Source organism: Pelophylax lessonae (genome assembly GCF_965119305.1).
Source record: "Pelophylax lessonae genome assembly, chromosome: 3".
NCBI classification, from domain to species: domain Eukaryota; kingdom Metazoa; phylum Chordata; class Amphibia; order Anura; family Ranidae; genus Pelophylax; species Pelophylax lessonae.
Genome location: NC_138770.1, coordinates 495,042,872 through 495,063,142, shown reverse-complemented (window position 1 = coordinate 495,063,142; position 20,271 = coordinate 495,042,872). Strand labels below are relative to the sequence as shown.

General features: G+C 42.0%; 1 protein-coding gene across 1 annotated transcript in view; it reads right to left on the bottom strand.

The window, feature by feature from the left end:
* The window catches only part of LOC309549631 (ADP-dependent glucokinase-like), a 66,266-nt gene that overhangs the window by 10,846 nt on the left and 35,149 nt on the right, over positions 1–20,271 (bottom strand). The window contains exons 3-4 of the mRNA XM_082250011.1: positions 15,623–15,813; positions 4,894–4,990 (exon numbers count right to left, since the gene is read on the bottom strand). Of these exons, the coding sequence (XP_082106137.1) occupies positions 4,894–4,990; positions 15,623–15,813 (288 nt within the window). The remainder of the gene's footprint in view (positions 1–4,893; positions 4,991–15,622; positions 15,814–20,271) is intronic.

Below are 20,271 nucleotides of genomic sequence, written 5' to 3'. Positions count from 1 at the left end.
AACCTTGGACAGAGGGGTGGCTGTGGATTTTGCAAAAGCGTTTGACACAGTTCCCCACACACGGCTAATGTGTAAGGTAAAGTCTACTGGCTTGGAAAGATCAGTTTGTAAATGGAAAGAAAATTGGCTAAAAGATAGAATTCAGAGAGTAGTGGTTAATGATTCTTACTCTGAATGGTCTAAGGTTATCAGTGGTGTAACCCAAGGTTCAGTGTTGGGACCCTTACTTTTTAATATCTTTATAAATGATATAGGGTCTGGGATTAAAAGTAGCATTTCAGTCTTTGCAGATGACACCAAGCTTTGCAGTGGAATAACTTCCTGATAGGATGTCTCCAACTTACAAACTGACCTCAATGCACGGTTTAATTGGGCAACTATGTGGCAAATGAGGTTTAATGTTGATAAATGTAAAGTTATGCACTTGGAGGCTAAAAATATACATGCAGCATACATACTAGGGGGGGGTAGAACTGGGGGAATCCATAGCAGAGAAGGATCTGAGTGTTCTGGTAGATCCTAAGCTTAATAATAGCATGCAATGCCAAGCTGCGGTTTCCAAAGCAAGCAAAGTCCTTTCTTGTATTAACAGAGGCATGGACTCCAGAGAGAAATATGATTTTGCCCCTGTGAAAATGATTAGTAGGACCTCATCTGGAATATGCAGTTCAGCTTTGGGCCCCAGTTCAAGAGAGGCACGGAGGAGCTCAGCTAGGAGAAAAGATTAGAGGAGCTGAATTTATTCTCTCTTGAGAAGAGGAGATTTAGGTGGGATATGATCAACATGTATAAATACATAAGGGGTCCATATCGTGAACTTGGTGTTGAGATATTCACTTTAAGATCAACACAGAGGACAAGGGGGCACTCTTTACATGTAGAGGAAAATATATTTTGTCTCCAAATACATGCTTGAGGTCGTTGTAGCCGTATTAGTGCACTTGCGACAGAGACAATTGAGTACTGTCCGTGATACTTTTTTTATTTGCACTAACATACAATTTTTCAGGACAAGCTTTCGGGGTATGTCACCTTCTTGGATCTTGAAGAAGGGGACATACCCCGAAAGCTTGTCCTGAAAAACTGTATGTTAGTGCAAATAAAAAAAGTATAACGGACAGTACTCAAATTGTCTCTGTCTCCAAATACAGAAAGGTTTCTTTACTGTAAGAGCTGTGAAAATGTGGAAGAGACTCCCTCCAGAGGTGGTTCTGGCTAGCTCAACAGATTGCTTTAAAAAAGGCCTGGATTCTTTCCTGGGTGTACATAATATAAATGGGTACTAATATTTATAGGTAAAGTTAATCCAGGGAATATCTGATTGCCTCTCGGGGGATCAGGAAGGAATTTTTTTCCCCTGCTGTAGTTAATTGGATCATGCTTTTCTGGGGTTTGTTTGCCTTCCTCTGGATAAACTGCGGGTATAGGATTGTGTATATGGGATTGTATGGTTGGGTTTTCTTTACTGTTTTTTTGTTTTTAATTGGTTGATCCAGATGGATTTGTGTCTTTTTTCAACCTAACTATGTAATCTCTCTGCCATAGAATTACATATGACAATATTTCTCCCAAGCTGAAAGCAGAATTTTAGGAAGTCTGCAATAGTAGTGGATATTTTTTCTGCTATCAATTGATGGTCACAGTACCAAGAACACACATTTGGATTTTGATCCATGTGCCCATTCCTTTTACTGACTGTATAACACTGGGTGGTTATTTGGTAAAATGTATAAATGGTGATGTGGGCTCATGGGAGAGAACAATGGCACAAATTGCAAGAATCTAATTGCCAAACACTAGTAATATTCTGCTGATAGCATGAAGTGACCATTGTTTGATAGCTGAAAAGTGATTTGCATTAGAGATGCTGTTACACAGTGCACAACGAGCAGCAATACCACATATTTAACTAAAGGAGTAAAGTCTGCAAAGTGAATGAGAGTAAATAAGGTTGACTAGTGTTTAGTTCGAATACCCAATTATGTACAAAGAGAAAGGAAATAAAAAATTAGAACAAGACATAGCCACTGCTCCAGGTTAGTCCACGCTGCAGCACCTCACACACTGCACACAAGGTAGAAGAGAAATCCCAGATGGTTGCACTATAAACTTAATTCTCTTTATTGTCATATAAAAAGAAAAACCTTGCTCTTTTCCCCCACTGTATGGTGCACTGCCTTTGGAAATAAAAAAAATTGGCTTTTTCTAGCATGATTGGATGATTGAAGTAAACAACACTTTCTCGTATTTAATAAACTTGGTGAATACTCACTTTTCTATACAGTCATTATTTCATTAGTGCATCAATTTTAGTATGAAGCAAAAAAGGAGTTCAACTGAGGATAAATTTAAAAGTAATAAATTATTTATAAATATCAAAGTGACTGGATAGCCAGAGGCATTTATCCAACATTGCATACCAATAGTTTCAGGCTTGGTAGTTTTCAGCAAGACCTGGTCACCATGAGCAAGGCAAGGATCCCATGTACAAGGGAGGAATGAGAAATGAAGAATACAGTGGGGATCGAAAGTTTGGGCACCCCAGGTAAAAATGTGTATTAATGTGCATAAAGAAGCCAAGGAAAGATGGAAAAATCTCCAAAAGGCATCAAATTACAGATAAGACATTCTTATAATATGTCAACAAAAGTTAGATTTTATTTCCATCATTTACACTTTCAAAATAACAGAAAACAAAAAAATGGCATCTGCAAAAGTTTGGGTACCCTGCACAGTTAATATCTTGTACTGCCACCTTTGGCAAGTATAACAGCTTGTAAACGCTTTTTGTAGCCAGCCAAGAGTCTTTCAATTCTTGTTCGAGGTATCTTTGCCCATTCTTCCTTACAAAAGTCTTCCAGTTCTTTGAGATTTCTGGGCTGTCTGTCACGCACTGCTCTTTTAAGGTCTATCCATAGATTTTCAATTATGTTGAGGTCAGGAGATTGTGAAGGCCATGGCAAAACCTTCAGTTTATGCCTCTTGATGTAATCCCCCGTGGATTGAGAGCTGTGTTTAGGATCATTATCCATTTGTAGAAGCCATCCTCTCTTTAACTTCAGCTTTTTCACAGATGGCATCAATTTACCATCCAAAATTTGCTGAAATTTTATTGAATCAATTTTTCCTTCTACTCGTGAGATGTTCCCTGTGCCACTGGCTGCAATACAACCCCAAAGCAGGATTTATCCACCCCCATGCTTAACAGTTGGACAGAGGTTCTTTTCATTAAATTCTGTGCCCCTTCTTCTGCAAACGTACCTTTGCTCATTCCGGCCAAAAAGTTCAATTTTAACCTCATCGGTCTACAGAACTGGTTTCCAAAATGCATCAGGCTTGTCTATATGTTCATTTGCAAAGTTCAAACGCTGATTTTTGTGGTGACGTAGAAGAGGTTTTCTTCAGATGACTCTTCCATGAAGACCATATTTGTACAAGTATCTCTTTATAGTGGAATAGTGTACCACAACTCCAGTGTCTGCCAGATCTTTCTGGAGCGATCGTGTAGTCAAACGTGGGTTTTGAATTGTTTTTCTCACAATCCTGTGAGCTGTTCTGTCTGATATTTTTCTTGGTCTTCCAGATCTTGCTTTAACTTCCACTGTTCCTGATGACTACCATTTCTTAATTACATTCCGAACAGAGGATATTGACATGTGAAAACACTTTGCTATCTTCTTATAGCCTTCTCCAGCTTTGTGAGCGTCAACTATTTTCAGTTTCAGTTTTCTAGACAACTGCTTAGAACAGGGGTGGCGAACACGCGGCTCTTGAGCCGCATGCGGCTCCTGGCCAAACTGAATGCGGCTCTTTGGTTATTATTATTTGGTATACTGTGGCTCTAGTAGTCTTTGCCAAGTTTGGATGCTGCGGGACCTCTGAGGAGAGAAGCGCGTAGTCCCGCCCCCAGGCTGCGACATCACGTCTCCCATCTCCCAACACTGCACGGGCCAGAGAGCGTGGGGACCCGTGTGTCTCCCTCCCGCCTCAGCTGCCTGTCACGTGTCTGAGTGACTGACGAGAGCTCAGCTCAGCCGAGACAGCCGCCCGCTGACATCTTCCCCTGCGCATATCAACAGCAGCAGGTGAGGAGGGGGGGTCTCTGATGTGGGACATTTATGTGTGTGGGGGTCTCTGATGGGGGACATTTATGTGTGTGGGGGTCTCTGATAAGGACATTGTGCAGGGGTCACTGATGGGGGACATTTATGTGTGTGGGGGTCTCTGGTGGGGGACATTTATGTGTGTGGGGGTCTCTGATAAGGACATTATTGTGCAGGGGTCTCTGATGGGGGACATTTATGTGTGTGGGGGTCTCTGATGGGGGACATTTATGTGTGTTAGTCTGTTTTGGCAGGTCACTGCGTGGTGTGGCTCTCTGACTCTCACAGTTTAAAATTTTGGCTCCTTTTGTCGAACTTGTTCGCCACCCCTGGCTTAGAAGATCCGATGGTGCTGATTGTTGAGGCAAGGTCAGATGATTCTGGGCATTTGAAACATTTGAGATTGACATCACCTGGTCTTCCCAGATGATTGAGAACAATCAATGACACTGGCAGGTCTCAGCCTTGCAAAGGGGGCAGTGCATGCTATCAATTCTGCAGGGTGCCCAAACTTTTGCAGACGCCATTTTTTTGTTTTCTGTAATTTTGAAAGTGTCAATGATGGAAATAAAATCTAACTTTTGTTGACATATTATAAGAATGTCTAATCTGTAATTTGATGCCTTTTGGAGATTTTTCCATCTTTCCTTGGCTTCTTTATGCACATTAATTTTTACCTGGGGTGCCCAAACTTTCGATCCCCACTGTACATATGTAATTGATTATTAGTTCATGTTCTCAAATGTGTTTAAATAAGACAATAACTAAGGTTTAGAAGCAGATAAGTCACCTGTTTGCACGTCGAGAGATGTGGTTTCCCCATCTGGCACCAGTTGGATATTCCATAATAAGGTGGATGTCAGCATCTAATACTGGCTCGCCAGCAACTGCAAGTGGAAAACACAGGAAAGCAATTAAAGTAAAATAGAAACGCATTTAGCGCTACAATCACCAAAATGGAATAAGAGCTGCTGAACACCAGTGAAGGTCAAATCTAACAAAACCCGGTATAGGCATAAAATACAAATAAGGGGTGAAGTGCTAAAATAAATGATAAAATATATACATTGAAGTAGTAAAAGTGAAAAAGTCCTAAATGAACAATTCAATCACAGATACTATATAAGCATAAGCATAACGAAAAAAGTCCTTTAGATGTCAAAGAGCCAAGCCATAGAATTCAGGGAAGCCCGTGCTGTGAAAGATGAAACTTATGCACCTCTTCTACTGTGATTCCATCACCATAGTGTGTGCTAGCCTCTCACCTCAATTCCCAGACCTCTAGGGTCATTGCGCAGTATGATATTAAATCAGATGGGCTCCCGATATAAAACAGCTTTGCCTCCACTCACCAACCTCAAACCGATCTCATAATGGGGGATTCCACCATGCAGAGGGGGGAACAAAAGGACATCTAGTGCTCTCTGTATATTCAACAGTTTAATGCTTAAAACAATGTAGTACACTTACAGACATAGCACTTTCCAAGTGCATAACGAACAGCATGTATGTGGAAAACACTGCCGGCTGGCCGCTCGGTGTGTGATCCCTTCGGAGCGTCGCGGGTGACGTCACAGCTCCTCCCCCGTACGCGTTGCGTCAGTGGGTGCGACTTCTTCAGCGGGGTACGTGAAGGGCGGCACCCGCACGCTATTTATTGATGCTGCTAGGTAACCGGACAATAACTCCCAGGGCGGAGCAGGAAACACTCCGGTTTCCATTTTGGAATAGGGAAAACCAGCCCTACTTCCTGGGGATCCCGTAACCAGCAAAATACATTTCATTATAAATCAGAATCAGAGAAAACAACTTTAATAAGTACCCCCCGGCTCTGTCAATGTAACAAAAGCAAACGGGTATAGTGAATACGTGGTATATGCTAAATGCACAGAAACCTGTGTCATAACATGTGACAACCACTACTATTTACCGATGCTGCTAAGCAACCGGATGATACATCCCAGGACAAAAACAGGAAACTCTCAGGTTTCCATCTTGGGAAAGGGAAAACCTGCCCTACTTCCTGGGGACTCGGGAGCTAGCAAAATTACTATTGAACAGTGGGGGAAATTACACGGATAAATTCCTCTCAGACTCAGTAATTATAATAGAGAGCAAATAAATATGATATTGCACTTGGTATATGCAGGATGCACAGAACCTTTAACAGGAGAAGAGGCAACCATACTCAGTGCATAATAAATTCTAAATTTAAAGGTAAACGTACCTAAAAAATACCTAAAAAGATTTTTTCTCTCTCAGAAAAATCCCCTTCTAAAAAGAAAAGAAAAGAAAATCTCTCTCTTCAAAGAGGAATTTCTTCTAAAAAGAGATAGGAAAGTGAATACAATTCTAAAATCCTCTTAAAACAGCTAAGAAAGCTAAAAAAAGGGACGTGTAACCGCGACGCTCCGTAAGGATCTTACAAACACATTTACATACAAAGAATACATTTACATACAAAAAAAGATCTAAAATTCAACATACATCATCTATTAGAAATAAAACAATTCAAATCAAATTCTACATTTAACCCCCCTGGTGCTAAAACTTTAGTCTGGTAAATCCAGAATGATTCTCTTCGACTTAATTGCCTAGTGAAGTTTCCTCCCCTCCAGTGTCTAGTGGTTTTCTCAATTCCCCAAAACTTTAATCCGGTGGGGTCACAGTGATAGTATCTTTTAAAGTGTTTGGGGACATTGTGCTTATCCTTTCCCTGTCTGATTCTGTTCATATGCTCTCCTACTCGGACATGCAATGCTCTAGTGGTTCTACCCACATATTGGTATCCACATTTGCATTCGAGCATGTAAACTACACCTTTGGTTTCACATGTAATGAAATCCTTCAAAACATGCACTTCCTGAGTAGCTGTAGCCAGAAACTCCTTCCTTCTTTTGATGTTACCTTTTGAGGTTTTGCATGCAGCACACCTTCCACAGGCATAAAAACCTTTAATGGATGGAAAAAGCCTGTTATCAGATTTAATGGGAGGATCCCTTTCCCAAGATGGAAACCTGAGAGTTTCCTGTTTTGTCCTGGGATGTATCATCCGGTTGCTTAGCAGCATCGGTAATTAGTAGTGGTTGTCACATGTTATGACAAAGGTTTCTGTGCATTTAGCATATACCACGTATTCACTATACCCGTTTGCTTTTGTTACATTGACAGAGCCGGGGGGTACTTATTAAAGTTCTTTTCTCTGATTCTGATTTATAATTAAAAGTATTTTGCTGGTTCCGGGATCCCCAGGAAGTAGGGCTGGTTTTCCCTATTCCAAAATGGAAACCGGAGTGTTTCCTGCTCCGCCCTGGGAGTTATTGTCCGGTTACCTAGCAGCATCAATAAATAGCGTGCTGGTGCCGCCCTCCACGTACCCTGCTGAAGAAGTCACACCCACTGACGCAACGCATACGGGGGAGGAGCTGTGACGTCACCCGCGATGCTCCGAAGGGATCACACACCGAGCGGCCAGCCGGCAGTGTTTTCCACATACATGCTGTTCGTTATGCACTTGGAAAGTGCTATGTCTGTAAGTGTACTACATTGTTTTAAGCATTAAACTGTTGAATATACAGAGAGCACTAGATGTCCTTTTGTTCCCCCCTCTGCATGGTGGAATCCCCCATTATGAGATCGGTTTGAGGTTGGTGAGTGGAGGCAAAGCTGTTTTATATCGGGAGCCCATCTGATTGAATATCATACTGCGCAATGACCCTAGAGGTCTGGGAATGGAGGTGAGAGGCTAGCACACACTATGGTGATGGAATCACAGTAGAAGAGGTGCATAAGTTTCATCTTTCACAGCACGGGCTTCCCTGAATTCTATGGCTTGGCTCTTTGACATCTAAAGAACTTTTCGTTATGCTTATGCTTATATAATATCTGTGATTGAATTGTTCATTTAGGACTTTTTCACTTTTACTACTTCAATGTATATATTTTATCATTTATTTTAGCGCTGCACCCCTTATTTGTATTTTAAGCAATTAAAGTAGACCTAAAATAAGATATATTTGCTCATATTAAATCCATGTAGGTTACACAGTGTGTAAATGCATTTATTACTTCTCACAGAAATTCCATTATTGCCTTTATCCGCTTCTTGTACCAGAAGGATAGCACCATCTTCGTCCAGGCATTGTCCAGAGACCCTATTTACTACCTAGACTATGATCCTGGTGTTCACAGATCATTTGCCGCAGTGAGAGCACCCCTGCAAACTTTACACACACACGCACCTCTATATATACTCAGTTTTTCTGAAGTGTCTTTAGTGTGGTACAGTGAGATCACAGGTACGTTTCTCCCTCTGGAAGTGGGTGAATCTTAAACTGATTGTATGACCTTTGGGTCCATGCCTCCACCTCCGGTACCAGTCACTGCCAGAGTTCTATGTAAGTTTCGGGATGTGGTAGCTTGTCTCCCCTTTCCTCCCCTGCCCAGTTTTTATTTGCCAGCATTGTTGCAATTCCTTATACGTATGTTTTTTATTAGATACAGATCATACATCTACTCTTGAAGAAGTGGCAAGACTCAGTCCACGAAACGCGTCAGTCATGGATGCTATGACCTCATTTTATTATTAACATTTTTTTCTACTCATGTTGATTACCATGTTGGTTTTTATCAACTTGGATTGGGGTTATGTACTTTATTTTTTCATCTTTTTATACCATTGTATATTATGTTTGCAATCATTCTAATATGTTTGATTTTTGTTGTACCAATAAATACGGTATTTTTGCCCTGTTGGTTTTGGTCTGTCGTGTCTCATCTAAAGTCCCAAACCCTTCTCTTTATTTCAAAGTGATTGTAAAGTCTCTCTTTTTTTTTTTTTTTTAAACAACGAGCATGTAATACTTACCTCCTCTGTGCAGTGGTTTTGCAGAGAGCAGCCTGGATCCTTCTCTTCTCGGGTTACTCTTCGCTACTCCTAGCCCCTCCCTCCTGTTGAGTGCCCCCACAGCAAGCAGCTAGCTATGGGGGCACCTGAGTCAAGCTGCAGCTCTGTGTGTCCATTCAGACACAGAGCGGCCGTTCAGCCATGCCCACTCTCTCCCCCTGCTTGGCTAACTGGCTTTGACTACAGCCTTGGGAGCCAATGGCCGTGCCGGTGTGTCTTAGCCAATCAGGAGAGAGAGCCCCAGATGGCCGAGGGACATCACTGGACAAAGATGTGGCTCAAGTAAGTATTAAGGAGTGCTGGGGAGGTTGCTGCACACAGAAGGCTTTTTATATTAACACTTAGACTGCATTAGGATAAAAAACCTTCTGCCTTTACAACTCCTTAACCACTTAAGCCCCGGAGGATTTGGCTGCTAAAGGACCAGGGTTTTTTTTGCGATTTTTTACTGCGTGACTTTAACGGACAATTGCGCGGTCGTGCGACGCTGTACCTAAACGAATTTGACGTCCTTTTTTCCCACAAACAGAGCTTTCTTTTGGTGGTATTTGATCACCTATGCGATTTTTTGATCACGCGCTATAAACAAAAAAAGAGCGTAAATTTTGCAAAAATAACAATATTTTTCACATTTTTTTTATATGAAATTCCCCAAAAAAAAAGTAAAAATCAAAATTTTTTAACATTTTTCGGCCAATTTGTTTTATGCTACCTATGTTTGGTAAAAAAAAAAAAATCGCAAAAAGCGTATTTTGATTGGTTTGCGCAAAAGTTATCGCGTTTACTAACAAAGGGAAAGATTTTTGTCATTTTTGGTGTTTTTTTTTTTTAACGCGTAATGGCGGCGATCTGCGATTTTTTTTTCGGTACTGCGACATTGCGGCGGACAGATCGGACCCTTGACTGACATTTTTGACACTTTTGGGGGTACCAGTGACATTACTGCAGTAATCAGTGCTATACATATGCACTGTTACTGCAAAAATGACACTGGCAGGGAAGGGGTTAACTTTATTGGACAGGGAGGGGTTAAGTGTGTCCTAGGGGCGTGATTCTAACTGTGTAGGGACATTCCTATTGGTGTAAAAGCAAAGATCAACCATTCTACATAGTAGAACGGACAGATCTTCACTTTTACACAGGGAGAACTGACAGGCAGCTTGTTTACACAAGCCGCTCTGTCTTTCTCCCTTCACAGGAGCGATCGCAGTGTGACTGGCGGACATCGAGTCCGCCGGTCACACGCACTGACTTGTCTGTGAACGAGCCGCGGTGGGCGCGTTCACAGATAGGCTCGCAAGTCAGTGACAGGCGAGTGACGTACCGATACGTCACTCTGCCTGGCCGGGGCTGACCGCCGCAGTATATAGTCGTGCGGCGGTCGGCAACCGGTTAAAATACTACAGTGAGTGACGCCACATAATGACAATATCTATGTGGCATTCTCCTGTGAGTTCAGGGCAGGGGCAAAGCCATAAAGTTGTGGACTCATAGAAAGTAAAATGACACCATTCATTATTGAACCCAAAAAAGGATCTGCACTAGATTGATAAACTGTTAAATCTGTGGGGGACAGTGGCAGAGAGCAGGTATGTATAGCAGCAGGAGCAATGCTTTTTTTTTTTTACAGCTGCTGAGGAGTCCATGTTTCTGGCTTTTGCCGAAGCTCAGGTGGGCTTTAAGAATATCTTTATGTAGTTAAAGTAGAACTGTAGGCAATTTTTTTTCCATTTTGGATAGAGCAAGGAAGACTTATAACCCGACAGATTTTATTTCTCCATCTGTGCCCCACTGCAGTATTTTCACTTCCTGTCCCATAGCCAAACAGGAAGTGAGAGGAAATCCTTGCAAATTAAGGGAATCCTTTGGGCCTCCCAGGTCACCAGAATCAGTGTCCCCATTGGAGGATTTTCCCTCTATTACTTTTCTGGGGACAACCCAAAATTTGGGATTTTCTTTTACTTTCACTTTTAGAAATCATGGTAAACAGGACAAAAAGAGAGGGTGGCACAGACAGCAATAAAAACTGACAGGGGTTCTAATCCCTTTCCACTCTAAAACTAGAAAAAAGCTTTTGCCTTTAGTTATATTTTATGAACAAGTGCTCAAAACAAGTCACTCTGTACTTTGTTGAAACAGATTGTGTCAGGCTTGCCTATGTGGTTAATTAAAAAAAAGTAAAAGGAGATTATGACATAACAAATAAACAGGAAACAGCAATACCTGACTTCCTGAGAAGTCTTTATTCCTCTGCCACTTTGCTGCTGAAAACAGATCTGCAATATTTAAAATGAGCCAAGCTTCGGTCGACAGAGGGGTTCAGCCCACTGTCTGCGAAAAATGGGTCACAGGAGTGCAGAACAAACTGTACTCTTGTGATCCACAGGAGAAGTACAACCAAACAAGCTTTGGCTGTACTTCTCCTTAATCTTAACATCTTCAGATATATTTGAAATAGTAAAATTAAATGTTTTTATAGGTATGACCCAAATTTTTTTCCCAATTTTTCATCTCCCTCTTTAGATCGTGGCAACATCATAGGGCTTGTAAAATTCTTGTGGGGCAGCTACAGGTGGAATGGTCAGCTCCCTTTGTTGTAGGTACGTTCTCTGAATTACAATCTCCCAAGAGCCCTTCCCCCACACACACTTTGGGAAGGCAATCCTGTAGTCTAGCCAAGGAGAACTCAGGAAAAGCTAAAAAAAAAAAAAAAACATTGGAATGGTCAGTCAACAACAGGGAGTTAGGAGCTCTCTGAATTGCTAAAAGGATTACCAGGTTTTTCTCTGAACTGCATTTCTAAAAAGGATAAACATAAGAACATGTGCATGTATTATAGAAATGTACTGCATATTTTTTTTGTATTTTGTCAAAACATACTCACATCTAAAATGTGCTCTCTCTCAACTGAACATACCCAATTTTTCAAATCTTGCACAGTAAGTTGTTGGCGGTCCCTCCTCTCCCCTGCAGCCGCCACTGGCTGACAATGTTCTCTGGCCCCCTTCTCTCAGCAGCCACTGCCCTTGCAGCTCCCATTCTATAACCACTTACCATGCCTATACTCCCATTTCTCTCAGTACCCACCATGCGTGCAGCTGTATTTTTTTCACCTACTGTGCCTGCAGCATCCCCCTTCTATCAGTATTCACTGTACCTGCAGATATAATTCTCTCACCCATTGTGCCTGCAGCCCACATTCTCTGACCACTTATTGCATCTACACGACCTCTTCTCTCAGAGCTCCCTTCTATCACCGCTCACCACGCATATACCCCCCCTCCCCCCTCTCAGCACCCACCATATCTTCAGCCTCTTTTCTATTAGTATCTATGTCAGCGCCCCCATTTTCTCAGCATCCACGGTGCTTGCAGCCCTTCTCTGAAAAAAAGGCATCTAGGCCCCTTCGCTCAGCACCCACTGCATTCGCAGCCTCCTTTAGCCGAGGTGAATAAACTCCCATTATCTTGGCCTAGCCAATAAAAACGGTCAAAGATAGGCACTCAGAAGACGACTCACTTAAGATGCTAGCGGGCAGTGAGGGAGCTCCTGGACACTGCCTATCTGCATTGGAGGTGAGCATAGTTCCGCTTTAACTTTTGGCACTGGTGCCAAAGTATAAAATTACCAATATTGGTATATTATTACCAATATTTCCTAACGCCACCCAAATATGTTAATTTTGGTCCATATTATGCCTAACCGGGGCACCTTAAAAAAAACACACTGTTCAGCTTTCTGTATGTTGGCAACAAATTACCCATTTTTGTATTATCCTAAAAATCGAGTCCACTATGTTGCGTCTGTTGCACTACATCCCCATTCTCACAGCAGCATTTACAGCCCAGGCTGCTAGGAACATATCCTGCTGCAGCAGCGTCATTCCAGGAATTACATTCCCAATATTATCCAAAAGTGCATTTTTTGTTGGAGTGTGCAAGTTTAAAGGATAAGTTCCCTTTAAAAAAAAAAAAAAAAAAAACATGAATGTATATTTTTTTTGCAGGTAAAAAAAAAAAAAATGTGCATTTACAATTTTTTTTTTCTTTTTTTTGGAACCTGGAAAGCATTGCACCCACGATCAGCAGATCACAGGTGCCATGCAGAAGTCCTGCAGACGGTCAGTGTAAGCTGCCTGCTCGTACATCGTATGGGCAGGCAGTTTCACACTGACAGAAAGAATCAATGAACTACCAGAACTGCTCAACAGCACCCTGGTGGTTCATTGAGAACTACAAGCTGACAGCACCAAAGGCTGTCGGTACTTGTAGTTTTCAAATTCACAAAACTCTGAATCAATGAAGCTGCCAAGTCGGCAGAGCCCTGCACACCCGTTTTTTTAAATTGTGACAGCGAGCGCTGTTGTGTCGCTGTCACAACAGTAGATCGGGGAGGTTCGGGGGTCGGTGCTACAGTAACATGTTACACCTTGAATTTGGGTATAACATGTTAATATTATAAGGTGAACTTAAAATTTAAGAGCAGACTCCCTGATCCTGTACTTGGCAGCCTCCACCCACCTTAATACTGCCCTCCCCAGGTGTTGTCCAAATTGTCAATGGCTGGCAGTGTTCTGAAGGCAGTGTTCTGAACCTGGTGAACTTGCGTTGCCTAGAGATATACTTTGACAGGTAATGAACAGAACTGTTTTTTTTTTTACCCCCATCCCCCAACTGTAAAAAATATTGCACAATACACTTAAAATATATTTTTTAAATAACGTTGTAATCACAGTTATTACAGCTCAGTTGCCACAAATCTCACTTTTCCTGACTGGCAGAGGTGTATGCATCACAATGACTGGACAAAGTTATAAATCCTTGTAAACATATGTATTTGAACTTTGTATTGAGTAGTTTGCCTGGGGCTCCTTTTTATTAAAGTCATAACTGCATTTATTGTCTTTTTTACCTGCCTGTGTTTCAGCTTAAAGCTGACTAGTCATTCACACTGACTGATGACATACAGTATCTCACAAAAGTGAGTACACCCCTCACATTTTTGTAAATATTTTATCTTTTCATGTGACAACACTGAAGAAATGACACTTTGCTACAATGTAAAGTAGTGAGTGTACAGTTTGTATAACCGTGTACATTTGCTGTCCCCTCAAAATAACTCAAAACACAGCCATTAACATCTAAACTGCTGGCAACAAAAGTGAGTACACCCCTGAGTTAAAATGTCCAAATTGGGCACAATTAGCCATTTTCCCTCTCCGGCAGGCACTGACTGGCAGCACTATGGGCACTGTTTTTTTACTTTTCTGTAATCAGGGCACTGATGATCAAGTGCCCCGATTACCTGTCCTAGACTCCCCTTTGAGGAGGAGCCGCTGATCGGCTCTCCTCACCACACACTGGCAGTGTGAGGCAAGGAGAGCCGATAAACGGCACTTCCTCATTTACACGTGACCGGCTGGGATTGGACACAGCTGATGTTAAACAGCAACAGACCTCAGATCAGAGAGAAAAAGATGACTCCTCATGGTGCAGTAAAATCAACAAGCCTGGCTGGCGTGACGCTCGACAGACCGGAGGACACAACGGCCATCTTATTGGTTATCAGGGCTACTGCTTACCACCAGATGAGTGTTTGTGCACTGTGAAAGTTGCCACCTTTTATTTTCAATAAACGGCTTGTTGATTTTACATCACCATGAGGAGTCCTTCCTTTTCTCTCTGATCTGAGGTCTGTTGCTGTTTAACATCGGGCTGGGAACCAAGGATCGCTGCGGGGACTGTGTGTGGATTCTACAGGAGATTCAATGTGTGCGTTAGACTGACCTCTGTGATGGGGGTCAGTTCCGGTAAGAGGCTTTGACACCTGGGTGAATGGTGGTGGTGGCCCCTGGATTGACATTTCTGTTGGGATTGGCTGATTACTGATCTCCTACCTCACCCCTGCGTGTGGACTTTATATGAACTGTTCACTGTGATTTTGAGTGCTGCACCTATTGTTTTTTCTATTTTTATCTGTTATTCAAGATTTGTGCCAGCTGCTATTATTATATTGTGTTTATATTGAGGTTGGCGCAGTATATAACCACCACTTAAAATATTTTATTACAGTAACTGCTGTACTGACACATCCTGTTAGTGCTAAAATTTAGCCTAGAAGTCAAAAAATCAAATCAAACACTAGGCAATTTTGTGGCCATTTCAAACCAACATTTCAACTTTCTTATGATTATTAAAATGACCAAATAAATCAAGGCAACATACTATTAACAGTTTCAGTTACCCATTTTTCCTAAACCGTTGGTGGTAGTTTTACCTTGATCTGTTTGACTGTTTCTGAAATATAAGCTTGTTGAGTTTTCTGTATTTTGCCAAGCATGTCAAACACTGAACCTAGTGCCCCTTTGGCACCTCTGTATAGGTATAGGCTCTTATGGTTTTATTCAAAAGATGCTATCGCTTCAGGTGGCCTATGGCTACACCATCGGCTGCAGCTGTGGTTTCTCATGGGGGGGGTCTATATGTTTCCTGGACAATACTGTATATAGCAATTGATACACATAGTTTAAAACAAGAGATACTACACACCTGTATGGTTCTTTTTGTCATGTTATTTATGTGGAACAGACTAACAATGAATCATATAACCTCACCTTTGATGCGATCGGATAACACGCTAGCTTCTTCTTGACTCAGGCGACCCCCTAGTAGAACATCACATCCTTCAGCAGCTAAGCGGTTTGCCATGACTGGAGCATTTCCACCAAGAGCCCAGCGCATTTCAGGTAGTCTTTTGGAGGCATCTACAAGCTTTTTAAACAATGTCTCATTGGACACATACCTCCTGTTAAAATTAACAATAAGTTAAAATTAAGTTTCCCAGCACTGTTACAGGATTTACTTGCTTCCAGCCTAACTGCCATTGAAGATATGAAACATTCAATAGCACCATTATAATTTATATAAAATATACAAAATACCTCAAGATTAGTAAATAAAGGCTACACAAAAAAAAAAAAAAAAAAATGGGGATTGGTGGGAGTAAGAAACAATGTTTAATACAATTGTAGTTAATACAAATTTTAATTGTATAGTCAGCCAGTCACAAAACAATCACAAAACAATATTATCTAGAAAATATAAGATATTAAAGAAGTTGTATGGGTAAATTTTTTTTCTTTAAATAATAAAATGTTATGCTTACCTGCTCTGTGCAATGGTTTTGCACAGAGGGGCCCCAAACCTCTTCTGGGGTCCTCCACTAGCGCACTCGGCTCCTTATCTCCTACCTTCCCAATTCTATGTGTGTCTATAGACACACACAGCGCAGCTCAGAACCTCCTTACAGGATCTGATTGCCAGCAGCAGGAGCCACTATCAAATGAACTCAAAAGATCCAAATGAATTCAAGCTTCATAATATGTTAGGAACAGCCAAAACTTAACATTTTAAGTGCTTAGAAGCCTTATTTGAAGTCTACCATTGCTAAGCTTTATGATGTTTTTTGTTTTCTGGCCATCTGATCCTCTGGCTTTGGCACTTTGTAAGTTGCCAACATTCTCACCTCGCTCTAACATTTTCAGAAAGAGGTCAACAACGGAAGCCTATAAGTTTCTCTCTACTGGTTTCCTTTAATATACAGCAATGTATGTCTTATTAGTTCCTTTCTTGTTACCATTTTTATAGCTATTCTTTATAGCTGTTTGATAAGTGCAAAAAATACCAGTTGATCCTGCCAGAAATACAGTGATCTTGTAGCTTCCTGTAGTGAACTGACACATCTGTGCTACTGCTGCACTAAAATCCCAAGTGGTCTTATCAACCCTGCAAGGTTACTTCTGAACTACACCTGTAAATGTGCTTCCTCCCCTCCCCTCCGGTGCCACATTTGGCACCTTTAAAGGGAGAGGGGGGTACCTGTTTTTTTGACAGGACAGGAAGTTTGTTCCACCGCTGCTGGGCCAATTTAAAAGAGTAGAGCGCTTCGCACATGTGCAGCGGGGAACCGGCTGTGAAGCAGAAAGGCCAAAAGGCTTCACTGCCGTTTTCCCTTACAACGAGCTGAGGTGCCGATATCGCAGGCTCCCTTGACAGGTAAAAGCCCGTACACACGAGTCGAAATTCGGCCGGGAATTTTCGTCCGATGACCGATCTGCCGATTTTCAGCTTGTTAGTATGGTGTTCTCCACAACCGACTCCGACTTTTCGGCTGAAAAAATTCTGGTGTGCAGGCTATAAAATTTTTGTCCACCGTCAAAACACGTCCGATTTTCGTGCAGTCAGTACAGATTTCGACAGGGAAAAATCTTATGAGCAAGACTGGGCATGCTCAGAGATGAAAGAACACAAAGAAAGCAATCCAACACATGACATCACTTCTGAAGTAGAATTCTGTCGGACGAAAAAATTGGTGTGCAGTCTAGAGCACATTCCAACCAACAGACACCACTCTGGACAAAAGACGAACGACCGGTCGGCGGAAATTCTTTGCGTGTGTACGAGGCTTTAGTGTCTATAAATTTTTTTTTCCCAGCTGGAACACCGCTTTACAGAGATTAGGAGCGGGGTAAATGGCAGATTGCCCAAATTAGCAGAAATCAGCCTAGGGAGACAACCCTGCTTCTCTATACATACAAATACAGTGAGTGTAATAACGCAAGATTGGAAGTGTGGCTGCCGAGGAAAAAAGGGTCTGCACTCTGCAGTCACAGTGGAAGCTGAGAGAAAGGAAGCTGTTTAGTGCAATGGGTGCTAAGAAAAGAGGGATGCAACCACAAGGGCTGCCTGTGCAGTGGGCAATGAGAGAAGGGGGGTTCAGATACTGTGTGTGCTGAGAAAAGAAGGGCTGCAGACATTGTCATTTCTGAGAGATAGGCGGCAGGTGCAAAGGATCTTAAAAGAAATGGCGTAATGCAGTGGTTGCTGAGAGAAAGAGGGGTGCCAGATCAGTGGGTTGTTTGAGAAGGGGGCTGCATGCATGGTGGGACAGCGTGCAAAGAGGGGCATGATGGGCTAACTGAAAAGGGAGTAATGGTGCGAAGGAAGGGCTGACTGAAATTGTGGGGGTGGGGTGATAGTATGGCAGGGAGGACTGACTGACATTTCCAAAAGGGAGTACATGTGCTGTGGATACTGAGAGAAGGGGGCTACAGGTGCTGTGCAGGAGGAGGGCTTGGTTAACAGTATAGTTGGTGGCTGTCAGAGTGCCGGGAGCTGCTTTGTGATAGTGGGGGGAGGGGGAAGGGAGTTGGCTGACACTGCAGGAAGGGAGTTGGGTGATAGTGGGGCTGGCTGACATTATAGGATTGAAGGTGAGGTAATAGTGCAGGACTGCAGGGGGCTGGTAGAAACAGAAAGACAGTCAGATCTGTTTGTGGGGGGGGATGGAAACTGACTAAAGCACTATCCTCAATAGGAACGAGAACCTGTGTTGGATACTTGGGTGCCATAGTTTCATATTTTGCAATAATGCAAAGGAATCCAGAAATCAGTTATAGAGATTCGCAATTGTCAGGCCAAATAATTCTGATTATTTTATTGTACGCATTTGCAACCGCTTAAATTGTGAAAGCATACACAAGGACTTTGAGGTACCAGTCATTGGTAACACAATAATACAAATCTTACAGTTTTTATTAAATACATTCTACTTAAAACAGTTAGAATTAAAGTGGTAGAAAACACACCATGGTAACCTGTACATACAGGTATGCTTATTAAAGCTTACCTGTAAGTAAAATGAATATCTCCTAAACATGCACAGTTTTGGAGATATTCTCTATTTCTGCAGCCAGTGGTGTCACTGGTGCATGCTCTCTGAAAGGATGGCATACACATGCCATCAACTCAGAGCTCTGTGTTGTGGCCCTGACCCCAATGTGCATGCGTGAGAGTGACATCATTGCGACCATAAATGGTTCAAGTACTCAAACCCGAAAGGAAGGCTGGACTTTGTATTAAGGTAAGTCTCATAACGTGCTAGTATGTGATGCATACTAACACATTATGATATTAGCTTGCAGGGCAACCAACATTTTTTTGTTTTTTATACAAATTGTAACCCCCCCCCCTTTTTTTTTTTTTATAACAAACATGTCAAACTTACCTGCTCTGTGCAATGGTTTTGCACAGAGCAGCCTTGATCCTACTCTTCTAAAGTCCTCCGATGGCGCTCCAGGCTCCCCCAGCTGACTGACCTCATAGCCAGCCGCTTGCAATGGGGGCACTTGTGTGGGCCCTGCTCCACATATCTCCTCACTGGCTGTGATTGACAGCAGGAGGAGCTGCTGTGTCTGAGCACAAGGTGGGAAAGCGGAGAAAGTCGCTGCCCTTGTGCATATCGCTGGATCAAGATCAGAAGTATATTGGGGGCTGTGGGGGGAACTTTAATGTTCTACATTTCCTTTTCCATGATGGTATTACTGACAACATTCATGTTCAAACAGACATTGTGTGTGGCCTGCTCTATATGGCTAATCCCCTTACTGTACATTACAGCATTCTATTAGGCACCCATTAAACCCTATAATTTCAGTTAACAATTTGTGTGCTGAAAAGGGGAGAAGTCCATCATGAATGGGTTTCCCAGTCTAGCTTCCTCAAGAAAAAGGTGAAAGGCTAATTTTTAACATCAACAGCAATAAATACATTATTCGCTTATTATAGGTAAAAACAATATTCTCCCAGCACATACCGTATGTCATAAATGTCCTTACATTGCAGCAATGACTTTCCAATATCCCCCATGTAGGCTTAGTCATCTAGTGTAAAAAGGGATAAACTAACGTGTGGCCAGTTTAGCCGTATAGACATGGTCATTTGGTAAAATGTTTCTTTAAACATTAAAGTTTGAAAAACAAAACAATTTAGGATTATTTTAAGTATTTTTATTTACTAAATCCTCTAAGAGATGTTTTGTATCATTGTATTAAGACTAATAACTGGCACCTGAAAAGTTGTATGTGAAATTACAATTTATGTGCTATAGAAATAACAATAGGATGTGGTGTGACAATCCATCTGCCAGTCTTAATAACTAGGGCGAAGGCTAGGTTCTCACTGTTGCGGGTCTGTGTGTAAATCGCACACATTCCTGCACCCAAAATGTGCTGCTTTTTTGCAGACATGCGGGAGTGCCATTAACTTCTTGTGGAACCCTCAAGCATCGGAAACTGTAGTGTGTCAAACCACATGGTGCTGGTCCTGTGAGAAACGCATGTACAGCAGCCCATTCAAATAATAGTGCTCCTGTGATAGCTTAAATACAAGCTGTACCACCCTCACAGAGGTGAGCCTAGGCTAA